We start from the raw sequence: 14,537 nt of genomic DNA, 5'->3' as shown, positions 1-14,537 counted from the left end.
ATGGCGCATATATATTTTGGTGGTTGGAAATAAGCGCCTTAGAATTTTTATTTCCGAAATTTTGAAAAAAATTATTAAATAATTAAAAATTAAGCAAAATTTTGTTGTTCTTTTGGCAACAATCTCCCCCCTCCAAAAAAAAAAAAAAAAAAGAGTATAAAAATACTAAATAATTTGAAATTCAAAAAAAAAAATAATAATAATAAGATCAGTCTTTTGCTGTGTAATTCATATAATAATGAATTTTTAAAAATTATTTTAAGCATAATTTATAAAAAAAAATATTTTACAATAATGTGAAATTTAAAATTTTTCATTGCTATTTCCAATATTTTATCCTGACATTTTTTATCATTTTTCTTGGCCAAGATTTGATAATTAGACTTTTTTTTTCTTGTTCAATAGGATTCAGTACAAATATAGTTTTACCAAACGTTTTGAACTTTTATTGTAGTAATTAAGGATTAAATTTAAAACGAAGCAATGTCGGAATTTTTTGTCTTTTCTTAAGTTTATATATTTTTAAACGCGTGCTTTATCTTCTGATATTATTAAATGTATAAATATATCGTCAAAAAAATTAGGAAAATTTATAGCACAATGTTGGAACTTTTAAAATAATATGAGTCATATATCTATTAAAATTCGAAAATTTTTTGTTACTGATGCCATTAAAAATAAATTATACAAAATACTTAATTAAAATGTTTAGCAGTCATTAATCCAAGCAAGCTAAGTGGTCGCAAAGATGGCTAGTTTATTACACAAATATCTCTATTCATCCAGAATTTTAGCATTTTAAACGAATCTCTCCTCCCCCCCCCCCAAAAAAAAACCCCGCGTTTATTAATGTCGTTAACATTCCAGAATAACGTAATACACCTTTATATGGCTATTAAGCATGACCGAATACGCTAAAATTTTTATTTTATTGCCTATCTTTGATGGTTCCCCTTCTCGCGACCTACACCGCCCACTCATGTCATTGGCATAACCCACCTTAAAAATCACTGCCTCTTCTAAGCAGCTGAAGTGCCCACTCAACCCTTCACAATGCTCGATTACGCGAACTGGAAATCGCAGACGATTTTTCTCCTTTGCGGAAACATTGTAACCAGCGCGGAATTCAATCTCTCACTCTGACATCACCTCGGCGAGGTCATGCTTCAAGAACACCGGGCGTTGGTTAAAAGCGGATTAAGAAAACGCATGATGTCACATTTCAATAGAATGTGTGACGTCATTTGGCGATGATGGAAGCAATTTTGGCGGCATTTCTTTCCCGCTGCCTTTGTGATGAGGCTGGGCGCGAGCTTTGTTGTTCCTCCGAGCATTAAATATGCATTGTGTTGCAGTAATTATCTGTCGCATGTGAAGCACATTGTTTCTGGTTGCATGGCTCCGGACGAAAACTTCATTAAGATTGATTTGGCGAGGTGACGCCAGGGAAGAAAATTAAGTTGGACAGCGGGTGCACGGACAAGCGGATAGCTCGATTATTGATGGGAAATTATTGTTTTCATTTAGCCCGATTGAATTTAAAGAGAATCGAGAATTTTATTAAAATGTGTACAGTTAAGAAAGATTGTAGTGCGGGAGCATAATGCTTGAAAAATGAACAATTCTACGAAAATACTTAATAATTTCAATATGATGACTAGGTCTCTAAGACTAGATCAGGTCATGTTGAAAAATGAGAAATTTTCCTTAATGAAAAAATGTCCCGGTTATAAATTAATTTAAAAGTAATTCAAATTTTATTTAGAAATAAATTAGCCGTGTTTGGTGACAAGAGGTTTAGCGGGGTAAATTTTATTAAAAATTCATTAAAATATTTTTTTTATTCAGTCTTAATGATTTTCTCAACAAGTTACTTTTAAACTTCATATAATGATGGATATGCAACTATTATACTATTTTAGAAGCCTTATACCGTTCTCTTATTGTGCTATGAATTTCCTAATTTTCTGTCCATATCTTTATACATCCAATTACACCACAGGAAATAGTAGCAGTTTTTAAAAAATGAACATATTTTTAGAATATTTCTCCATTGTTTGAATCTAAAATTTATCTTAATTATAAGTACAACAAAATTTTAAGTAAAGGTAAAATTGTAAATATAATTTTTTCAAATTAGACTTTTTTTATTAGCCTTATTTATTGCCTTATAATAAAATCTACTTATAATCCAACTTTTCATTTATTGATCATCAACAACAGAAACAAAAACCCATGTTGAAATATTAGTACCAACAACATGATTTTGAATTTTTCACTCCAACGTTAAAATATATATTGTAAAATCTGCTTAAAACATTGTTCGAAGATTTTTTTAAAATAGAAAAATAACCATAAAACAAAAAAATTATTGTCGTTGGAAAGATAACATTTTGAGTTTTAAAATGATGTTAAATGTTAAATTTATAAATGATGTTGCATATCCATCATTATGGACATGGATGTTAAAATGATAATTTTTGTGCGATAATGTTATTGGAAGTTATAGTGAAAAACGCCAAAATTTCAATTCATTCTTAATTAATGAAAATTCTAACTAAAATTTCAAAAAAAAAAAAAAAGAATCACCAAGATGTGAATATTTGCAACATCCAAAGTATATGTGTGTTTGGAGCAAGAGTTTTAAAGATCTAGACCAAAGAATGGCAACACACGCAAATGAACCCATACACATTCATTTTTATTATTTGTAGAGATACCCCATGTTAAAAGATAGAACTTATATTTATTTTTAGAAACATAATTCACATAATAGTAAATATCTTTAGGAGCATTTGTTTTAATTTTAAAATGACTAAAAGTCCCAGAATTCATATACCTTCATTTCTGATTATAGAAGATTTTTTAAAAATAAGTATTTTTTTTAAATATTTTAGATTCCTCCCGTTATTTTTTATTTCAGCGAATATTTATTATTTGATACCGATAATAGGTGTTAACAGCACAATTGCAAAGAATATATTAAATATATTAAGATAAACACAACACTATTTCGTATAGGCAAAAAATGAGAGAAAAAAATATTTACATTTTTATACACCAAGTATAAAACTGTTACTTTAAACTGATTTTTGTTAAAAAAAAAGCAGTTAAATAATCATCATAAAAAAAGATGAAAAGCGAAAGAAAATTTTTTATGTAAATAACTAAATTCAGTAAACGTTTTATCACAAAAATTAGTAGCTACATTTCATATATTTATTTATTCCTTTATTTTTTAATTCCTTTAATTTTTATATATTTGCAATTAAGCTATAATTCATAATTTATTTTATATATTTTTGCTTCTTTAACTTCATAATTTAGTTTATAAAATGTGCGTCATGTTTATTCTAAAACTAACAATATCGACCTCAAAATGAAGCACGTCTAAATCGATCTGCCTGAAATGCAGTGTTATAAAATCTTTTGAATTGGTTAAACTATAAGCTTTTAGGAACACAAGCCGTTTTAAACTATCCTCTGCTATCATTATCTGTATTTGATAAAAATATGCATAATACATATTCACATTTTTTTTTTGATAAAGACAAAGTGTAGATGATAAAAGAACTTTTCTTGATCAAAATTTTACTTGCGTGTTAAAATGTTCATTTGTCCTCAGTCAATTACATCAAACTTTTTAAAGAGTTTTTATGCTTATTTTACTGCCAAAAATAAATCTGCAGCGCCATTTTAGCAGTGGTAACAAAAATGTGAACTAATTTTTGCATTATTAATTGGTATCCCATGATTTAAACAGAATGATATCGAAATGGCGTTGCATTAATCTCGATACATTCTTCCTGATTGAATTTTGAACACCTATCCTTTAATTATAGCTTTACTCAGCGCTGATGATTTTTAAAATTAAGTAACGGCGCCCAATTATTTAGCTGCACAAGCGACGAAGATATTTTCGCAAATTTAAATGCAGTTGATTAGAATGACGAGGAAGAGGCAGCTGATTTTTCTCAAAACAAAACTCAAATTTCTCCTGAGGTTGCCATATTTTTAATTAACACTCATCAGGATTTTGCTGCAACAGTATCAAAGGTTTCAGACGAGAATCTGAACTCTTTTATATGAACTGAAATTTATGTTCATGCAAATGTCATTTGCATAATTAAGTAAACAAACAAAGTTAATAGATATTTTTTTCTACAATTTTCTCACAATATAAATTTATGCGTATGTCTGTCCTTCATTTATATTTTAATATTGTATACATATTGTTAGAAAAAAAGAAGAAAGACTAAAGGGTTTTAAGAAAGTTTTTATTTAATTTGTTATTTTTTTAAATTTTCATATTTTAATTTTTTATTTTTGGCGAAAAAGTTAAAATTGTGATGAGATATTTTCTGAATTTTAAGTAATGCTAAAATCTCTTTTTTTTGGAATTGAGCTTTTTTGTTCATGGCATTTTTAAAACAGTTCATTTCCATTAACTTTTGTTGTCTGGAGGGAAGGAATCAATCCCTTAGGAAACACCACCAATCTGAGGATATGCATGATGCGTGGGCAACCTTGAGATTGGCGAGCGAAAGCGAGAAAAGGGCGAAGACCTCTAATTTTTATTTACATGGTGCAGCAAAAAAAGTCGGACCAAATTATTTCATCAGAGAATAGAAGTTAATTAATTTCTTTTTAATTTGTGTGTTCATTTCTTTTTGTCTACCACTTTAATTATAAAATATTTCATAATAGATCTCTTAGTTTACTTTTTTTTTGGCTTTTTTACAATATCGAACATCCTCCGGGTGGTACCTCGAAATGAGGATGAGATGCTTCCGGCATGGTGGTTGGATCTCGCCACCCTGGAGGGTACACAAATAGGTGGGGAATCTGACTCCTCCCATCGATGACGGGACATACTTCCTTCAGGGATACCGTGGTATTTCCACGTGCCGGTGATGGCCCTTAGGACTCATCCACAGTTCCAAACAGTGTTGCTGTTGCGGCGGTCTGGTCATTCAGCCTTATGGTTTAAATCCGTGTGCCTTCGTGGCGGGTCGGAGAGTCAGTTGGTTGACTTACAATATCGAACAAACGATCTGCTATTTTAGGATTGTTTCAGAAAGGAAAACGCTAATGTGAAATCGTTCGTTTGCTTAATATGCTTCGGCAAACAGTGTCTGATGCAATCTGCCATCTCAAAGAGCTTTCGATGTCCAAGAAATGGACGAAAAGGTACAGTAAACACATTTAATAATCGTAAGACCATCAAAAAGCAAGTTCAATGAAATCCGAGGATTTCTGTGAGAAAGAGCGCTTGTCAAATGGGAATAAATGACCGATCGGAGCGGTGAATTGGAAAAACAGAGTTTGGACTGAGGCCTAACAAGTTGAAAAAGTTCAGCTTGTAACTGACGAAAACAAACCCGTGCGGCTCCAAAGATACCAATAACTTTTGAAACGGGCCGCAAATCAGCGCTGGGAGAGATTCCTTTTCACTAATGAGAAGCGCTTTGTCGTCCAACAAGCTTATAACTCCCAAAACGATAGGATCTGGTCTACAGAGCTTTAAGAACCTCGCCAATTGGCGGACGCCGCCAACATCCCAAGTCAATCATGGTCTGGGGCAGAATCTGCGCAAGCGGTAAAACACCTCTGGTTTTCGTGTATGAAGGTGTTAATATAAATCAAAAATTGTACCAGCGAGGCATTCTAGAAGCTGTTGTATACCGTGGGCCACAAAACGTACTTCGGAAATGTAAACTGGAAGTTTCAACAAGACTCCGCATCAGCTCATAAGGCCAAAAAGTCACAAAAGTGATGCATACAACAATTTTCGGTCGTGATATCATCTGTAGAATGATCACCCTACTAGCCAGACCCTAATCCCATGGATTACAGTGTACGGTCCATTTCGGACTCTAGGGCATGCACAAAATTTGAACTCTCTAAAGCAATCGCTTCGACGAGAATAGGATAGATTAAAGGTTAGCGGTTGATTGCTAACAATTTCAATAAGCGTTTGCGCCTCTGCATTGCTGCCAAAGACGGCTACTTTGAAACCAATTAAATTTATTTATCAGTAACATTCTACTCTTATTATTATTTGTTATATTTTGTTAATTTATTTATTTTTTATAAAATTATATTATAAATTTTTAGTCCTGGGTTGTTTTTTTTTGCTACACCTGGTAAATAGCTATTTATATAGGAAATGTTCGAATAACATTTTCTTATTCGACCTGCCTTTGCCCCACGCCCCCTCAGCCCAGCAATTCTAGACAGATAATCTACTTAATTGGAAATCCTTCACATCAGGGAAATTTGTTTTCAGTTACTAGAAAATATAAGAAATCTTTCTTACAGTCTGAACTGCTCGTTCCACTTGGGATTCAGTGTCTGCGGCTTCACCGATGTCGTACGGATGAATTTTGCTGGAAGGGTGTCAGAAATGCTGTTGCTTCGGATTCTGTCCCTGCGCTTGAGGGATGCTCCCAGTTTCTTGAGGCCTCCCTGGCGTCTGGGACTTCCCTTAATGCTTCCCGTCCCCAATTCTTCATCTGAGCTATTCCGTCTGTCAAGGGTGTTGCCTGGTTGGATCCCCAGCATGCAATATGGATCACTGAAACCTGAAAGAAAAGAAAAGAAAATGATACTTAATAAACAATAATTTGCATGAAAAAATGTTAGTACAGTTAAATTATTAGCTAACGTAGATAATTAAATAATATTTTTTAAACAAAAGAAAAATAAGTTTTTTTATGTATTAGAATATATGCTTCTTTTGCCAAAAATTGGAAGTTGAAAGTAAAAATTGTGAGGTATAGTGCAAATTTTTTAAAAATAAATTTGTGTTTTAACCATTTACAATACATTTGGTCCCCCTGGGGGTCTCTAGGTTTGAGGATGAGAAGTTTCCGTCATTTGGCTGGCTTTCGCAACCACAGTTAGTACAGAAATAGCGTGGAGTCGGCAACCTTCACCGATGACGGGACGTTCTTCCCACGGGAAGGGTTGTACTGTGGCCGGTGATGGCCTTTAGGGCTCAACCTTAGTTCTCCCCAATGTTGTCACGGTGGACTGGCCATTCAAATTTAATTCGAGTGCTTTTAATTAGGTGTGACTGTATAGCCTTGTGTGGTTACATTTGATTTTTAATGAAATTTTTAGGAATTTTGGTACAAATGACAACTGAAGGTTTTTGTTTTTTTGCTGTATTGTTTTCATTCCTCTGATTTTTTTCAGTGTTTATTTTCATTTTTTGAGTGAAAAAAATACTGTTTGATTTCAACTAGTAGTAAAAGAGCAGTTTTTTATTTCTATTTTTTTAAACCTTTTAATCTTTTATGCATTACACTAACTATCATTATATTACCACTCCGTAATAAATATTTCCCAAATTCACTAGCACTTGTAGTTGCTCTAATATAAAATCAAAATGAAACAAAACTTAAACTAATAAGTCATTATTATATTCTCTCTGTCTCCTTCTCTCTCAAAAAGAATTAAAATGCTATACTTCCAAGGATGTAAAACGGCGTATAATTTAAGAATTTTACTACATCAAACAGATTAAAAAAATTGATTACAAAATTTCGTATTCAAGAAACATGAAAGGAAATCTGGTTTAATAAGAACACATAAACACTTTAGATAAGCAGTGCCTTACGGACGCCCACATGTCTTGTTTCCCAGATACATAAATTTTTACAGATGCTTACACTATAGAATATATACATTAATGAAATAATAATATGTATTTAATTCAATTATTCACAGTATTATTTGTAATATTATTACAGTTACATTATACACCATATCAATAACTTATCAATGATGATGTAAATAAATGTAGTTTTAAAAAGTTGAAGATCTTCTCTCTATCTGTGAGTATAACTATTAAGACATGATATTGCAATTAATAACTATTAATATTAATTGCTTGTGAATATAACTATTAACATGGTATTTGATTACCATAATTCAAACAGTGGCAAATAACAGTTACATCACAATTATTATCTTCAACATTAAAATCCATAAGAACTCCATTAAGAACAACAGTTCGAAATGATGAAATGATTTCCTTTTTCTAATGGACTGACAAATATCCTAGATGAAGGAGTAAATAACCAGTATACTTTGTATATTCCAGTTTAGGCCATAATAATACACATATATTGTGCAATGGTATATAATATTGTTGAATATTGAATAATATAATAATACACAGTATTGTATAACGTTGTGAGATATTATTGAATAATATAATATTGCCAATATTGTACAATATAGTACAATATTATTGTACAATATTTTGCAACATTATGAATTATCACAAGAATAACCTGACTTTTCTTCTTTTATTAAGTATCGAAGGTTTGTCCTGGTCTGAACTAATGAGAAAAGTATTCGTGTATTCAATTCTCATATACTATATTCAGAGAAATGTCATCTTAATCACGTTATTTTACTATCTGCATCGAAAATATTTCTTGATGATATCAAAATAAAGGCAATTGAACAGTACATACCATTACTATAAAAAAAAAGAAATCTATTGGAAAATCAGATTTGTTGGATGAGTACATTGAAAATATTTACATTAATTGTCCAAATTCTGGTTATTTCCTGCACGTGACCTAACGTTTGTACTTATATTAAGAGTAGATAATTTTAATCCTTTTAAAACGTGCATACGCAGAAGCAATTTCATTGTTTCCTACCTTGAAAGAATATCCTCATTATTTGCATCTTATGACGCATCCATTAATATCAAATTTGTGATAAAATACAAGATTAAGAGCTTAGGAGCTCAAACCATAATTATACTTTTTCTTTTGTATTCTTATTTTTGAAAAATCACTTCTTTATTAACTGCATAAGTATTTCAAGGATAACCATAGAAATTTATTTTTTTGTGGTAATTTTCTACTTGATTAAAAAGATTTCCTATGTTTTAAATATTTTCCGCCTCTCAATTTTGGTAACAAATAGAAATGTGTTTGCTGAAAAAATTTATTTAATCGATGAGACGAAAAGTGCGTGTCTAAACCCACCTTTGATATTGATTATTTAGTGAATCAGTTGAATAAAGTATAATTGAAAAATCAGTAATAATAATTCAGCGATAATTCATAAAAGTATTTAAAATATTAATAAAATAATAATAATAATTCATTAAAGTAGTAATAATTCAGCAATAATTCATAAAAGTAGTTAGAATATTATTGAAATAAGTAGTAATAATTCATTAAACTAATAATAATTCAGCGATAATTCATAAAAGTATTTATAATATTAATAAATAAGTAATAATAATTCATTAAAGTAATAATAATTCAGCGATAATTCATAAAAGTAGTTAGAATATTAATAAAATAAGTAGTAATAATTCATTCAGGTAATAATAATTCAGCGAGAATTAGTTAGAATATTAATAGAAGTTAAAATATTAATGAAATAAATAATAATAATTCAGCGATAAAGTCATAAGTAATTCGATAACGTATAATTAAATTAATGAATGGAAATTCAGTAGCTTAAAATTTTATTCAATCGGTGTGAAGAACTACATATCCAACTCCTGCCTTTGTTGCTGATTATTGATGAATGATGTCGCTGAAATTTTTATTCAATTAGCGAGAAGAAAATGCTTGTCTAATTTCTACTTTTGTGTATGATTATTTTATGATCCAGTTTGATATAAGTTATTTGATAATTTAATAAGTAATTAGATAAAGTATAATTAACGTAACGAAATGAAATATTGCCTTGATTATTATATTCAGTCGGCAAGAAGAAGCTCTGCATTTGTAGTTGGCTATTTTATGAGTCATTTCAATAAATACATTCCTAAAGAACGTAAAAACAATATTACACAGTAAAGTTGTCTTACATAAAAAAACAATATTAAATAGCCTTCCTTCTGCTGTTCCACTCATATTTAAATTGGAATAAATACAAAAAAAAAAAAAAAAAAAAAAACTGTGGAAACTTAATTATTTGGAATCCAAAATTTAAATTAATACTCTTTTCCTCACTGTTTCAATTTACTCGGTCACATTTTACTGACACGTAAATATATGAATTTTCAATAATTTTTAATAACACAAAAATAAATTCATTTGCATTAATTTTAAGTAATAAATAAATGAGTATTTTTTCAGTAAATTTAAGTAACAATTGAATGACTTCAGTTTCAGAAATTGAAAGCTCGTAGGCTTTTAATAATTTTATATAGCTAAAAAACATATTCATTTTTGATAACTTTACATAATAATAAAATAACTACATTTTCAATAATTTAAGGTAACAATTAAATATGACTTTCAGTAATTTTAAGAAACAATTAAAGATTCATGTTCGGTGATTTTAAGCAATAAGCTAGCAATTTTAATTTTAACAATTTTCAAACTGTATGAACTCCTTGCGAATCATGTAGTGTTAAGCATTCCACAGTAAGATTTTAAAATAACATGTTTTGAAGAACTATCTTACAGTAATCTGAAAAAAAAAAAAAATTCTACTTCTAAAATATTATACTACAACTTACCATTAGGGTCTTTAGCTTCGAGACCTTGTGCTTCTACTACGGTTACGTTCAACACAAGAATAGGAGGCTAAAAAAAAGCAGAAATTACAATATATAATATCATACCATTTAAATGTACTTATCACATTCAAACAAAAAGTATGAAAAAAAAACGAATCATTCTTTGAAAAGAAGAAAGATTAAAACATAATACTGTGCAAAGAAAAAAAAATGACCATCCTTTTATAAAAAAAAAAAGTTCTGGGCGTCCCAGATTCTAGTCCTGGTTCGGGCATGGTTGTTCTCTACCCCGTGTTCTACCTGTGAGGTGTGTGAATGAACCCCCCACCCCCCTGTAAAAAGGAGTTGTGCAAGCGAATGTGTATGTCATCTTCATACGAAATAGAAGTCAGACTTCTGCCCTCAGGAGCTAAAGCACTGTCGGCTTAAATCGCTGACAGTTTGTCAGCGAAGTAACAACAACAACTTATAATATTCTATAAGTAATAACAACAACTTATATTATTCCATAAATAACAACAACGACTTATATTATTCCATAAGTAACAACAACAAGTTATATTATACCATAAGTAACAACAACGACTTATATTATTCCATAAGTAACAACAACAACTTATATTATTCCATACTAACCACTTATATTATTCCATACTTAACCTTTCCATGCTAACCACCTTCCATAAACCACCTTTGGCGGATAGCATATTCGCTTAGATTAACTGTTTTGGCTGTTAAATAATTAATACGAAATTCATTAAAAAAAAATATTGCCTTATTGTTCCATATGAATGAAAAACATGAATTCAATTAAATCAGCAAATTACTGTAAATTAAAAAAGTGTATACATGCGCAATGAAAGCTCAAGTGAAAATTCAACTACGGGATTATTCACTGGCAAAAGCATATGATTGATTGTTTTGATAAATAAATTTGATATCCACTTAGCATTTAAAAAACATTAGATATCAAATTGAATTAAAAATATTATTAAGTGGAAAGTTATACGGAAATTAAATTGATATCATTAGTGATTTTTATTTCAGTCTTGAGATAAGAGAAAGACCATTTCGTAAGATAATTGTTTTAAAAGATATGATCATCTATTTTTATGGGCAATTCATAATTACCCATTTGTTGACGGTTAAGCCTATTTTTGCGCTCGATTAAACTTTGTATTTGAAGCCTATCTCGATTTGCTTTATATCTTTATTCCTTTAACTGAGAAGACTTTTTGGTGACACGGCGAACCCTCTCCCGAACAATTCTAATATATTTTGCAGCTTCGTTAATTAGCTAAGCGAAACAATGAATTTAATGTAGCTGTAAAATGATTAACTCTTTGACTATCATTCCGGCCAAACCGGCCGTGCACATTTTATCCTGAAGGACCGGCTTTTGTTTCAAACCAGGGGTGCTGTTTGTAAATTGAGTTATTATCAAGGATGTTTTTGCTTTATCCTGCACTCTTCGTTTTCAACAGAAACCGGTTCTCTAGGATAAAATTCGCACGGCCAGTTCGGCGGGATTGGTAGTGAAAGGGTTAAAGGAAGAAGTCGGGAATTCGTACGATAATAAGTTTATATTACATTGTTATCATCCGACAGTAAATAATAAGAGCTATTTCTGTCCCATGTACGTTAGCGTTCATTTATATATTAAATAGATTGTGAATGTTATTTAATATCAAACAATATTGTATAATATATATATGTTCTACTGGGAAATGGACCGAATGCCGAATTTCGGTTAATTAATTACATATTAACTACACCCCTATTATTTTACAAATCGCAACAGCCGGTGGATGTTGAACCTAGATAGATTTAACGTGCGTCGGATCCACATTTATGGTATACCTTTAGTGAAATTCGCAGTCGAAATTTTCCGACGTCGAATCAAAAAATAACTTTAGTAATTCGAATAAACCAATTATTTTTAAATATTTTATTTTCATTCAGGTGAACTAAGTGACACATCATTTGATAAGGATTTTTTTTTAATAGTGAATTGTCAAATCTGAAGTGAAGTAGCTTGGGAGATTGATTTTATTTGATGTTTAGGGTTTAAACTATTAGCTATGTTTTAAGAATCGTCAGAAACAAAAGTGAGTAACTTCTGAAATGATTGCAAGTGCCACGTCATCTGATTAAGATTTGAAGTTCCAAATGTTGTGAGTGCAAAAAAATGGGGTATAAAATGCTTACTATACATGACATACTTTTATAAGGGGACGGTGGACTCTAATAGGTACTTTTGCGGATTATTCACTATAGGTTGTGCAATTTTTTATGCATTTGTATTAAAATATAAATACATCAAATATCTTTAAAAACTCTTTAAAACAAAATATATTATTTTTTAAAAAAAATTAGAAGTACGTAATTTTTTTAAAATTCAAAATTATTCTAGTTGACTAAGTTTATATTTTTTTCCTTTCTATCATTTATAAATTTATTTGGAGCAAAACTGTATATTATTTTGCAATTCGAATTAATTGTTAATTTTGTAAAAATATTTTTATGCTTATTCGCTGAATTTTTATAAGAATTTTATGTTTTTCTGAATTAAAATCGACTTTTAGCTATCTAAAAAATTGAAACATAAAATGTTATACCCTGTATCCTTATAATCTTTAACCGAAATTTTTATTATTAATTTTATTTAATTTCTGTGGGACACCTAGGAAATTTCAAAGATATTAAAATCTAATTAGAATATTTTTTAAGAAAAGTCATTAAAATGTATTTTTTTTTCTCTAGGCTCTTCAAATATTCATTTTATTGAATAATACATTTTATAATGTTATTTTAGTTGAATATAAAATATATTTTGGTAAAAAACAATAAAAATAAAATTTCATATTTTAGCTTATTTCAAAGTCACTGTCCTGTTAAGAATAAAAAATCGTATTTACAATGCTTATTATACATAGAATGTGAACTTTTACACTTATATGATGTATAACCTGTTTATATCTAGATGGAAGATGAAACCTTCATTTCCTCTAAAAAATTTTCTAAAATGAGAGCATATTAATAAACCATAATATAAACCGTCACTTTTATTTTTGTATTGCCAAAATGCAATTTCGTCTCTATAACAAAATAAACTATATAATTTTATTGATTCCCTTCCGAATTTCATTTTTTAAATTTTCAGCCAATCAGACAATTTTGAATCGAGACTTAATTTTAAATATAAAAATTCCTTCCGTTAGAAAAAAAATATAAATTCAAACTACGAGTAATTAATAATATGCTAACCGAAAACACAATTAAAAAAAATGTGTTTACAATTAAAAATATCGTTTGCGATCCAAAAGTTTTGCCTTTCCAAAATGCAATTTCGCCACTATAACAAGAGAAACTATATAATTTTATCGATCGCTTCCGAATTTCATTTTTTAAATAGTCAGCCAATGAGCCAATTTTGAAACGAGACTTAATTTTAAATATAAAAATGCCTTCCTCCACAAAAATATTCAAAATTCAAAAATTAATAGTATAATAAAAAATGAAATCTACTATTGCAAATTTCGTTATCATTATTATTTTTTAAGTTATTATTTGTTTTAATTAATTTAGCCATTAACCAGTTTAAACTGGTCTGAAACAATCACGAGACTTCTTTATCGGTCTTTATACACACTCTCCCTCTCTTTCTCTCTTTATATATATACTAGCCACCTTTGGCGACCAGCCGGTTCGCCAATCTTAATGTTCGTTAAAATTTTAATAATTAAATATTTTATACAATTTCTACTTTAATAGCTTCTTCATCAAAATATTTTAAAACTTCAAATTTTGATTGTCATATAATTCATTCATAATATTATAAAGGCCTTCAGTCATAACGTAATATGTATCTCTCATTTTCTGTTAGCACCCGTAGAATTTATGCTTTAAATTAAAGCGGAAAGAATTAATCTTCAATTAATATAATAATATTTTTTACTGAAACAAAGCATTTTTTTAATAATTTGATTACTGAAAATAGAGTCACTCAGCGTTTAAACTTTATGGG

General features: G+C 29.5%; 1 protein-coding gene across 3 annotated transcripts in view; it reads right to left on the bottom strand.

Annotated features, from left to right (window-relative positions):
- LOC129976429 (BAI1-associated protein 3-like) overlaps positions 1–14,537 on the bottom strand; it is a 155,693-nt gene that overhangs the window by 63,970 nt on the left and 77,186 nt on the right. For all 3 annotated transcript variants that reach the window (XM_056089993.1, XM_056089994.1, XM_056089995.1), the window contains exons 4-5: positions 10,511–10,577; positions 6,320–6,584 (exon numbers count right to left, since the gene is read on the bottom strand). In XM_056089993.1, coding sequence (XP_055945968.1) covers positions 6,320–6,584; positions 10,511–10,577 — 332 coding nt within the window. The remainder of the gene's footprint in view (positions 1–6,319; positions 6,585–10,510; positions 10,578–14,537) is intronic.

Source organism: Argiope bruennichi, chromosome 7 (genome assembly GCF_947563725.1).
Source record: "Argiope bruennichi chromosome 7, qqArgBrue1.1, whole genome shotgun sequence".
NCBI lineage: Eukaryota > Metazoa > Arthropoda > Arachnida > Araneae > Araneidae > Argiope > Argiope bruennichi.
Note: the sequence above shows the minus strand (reverse complement) of the source record. Positions and strands in the feature narration are given on the sequence as shown.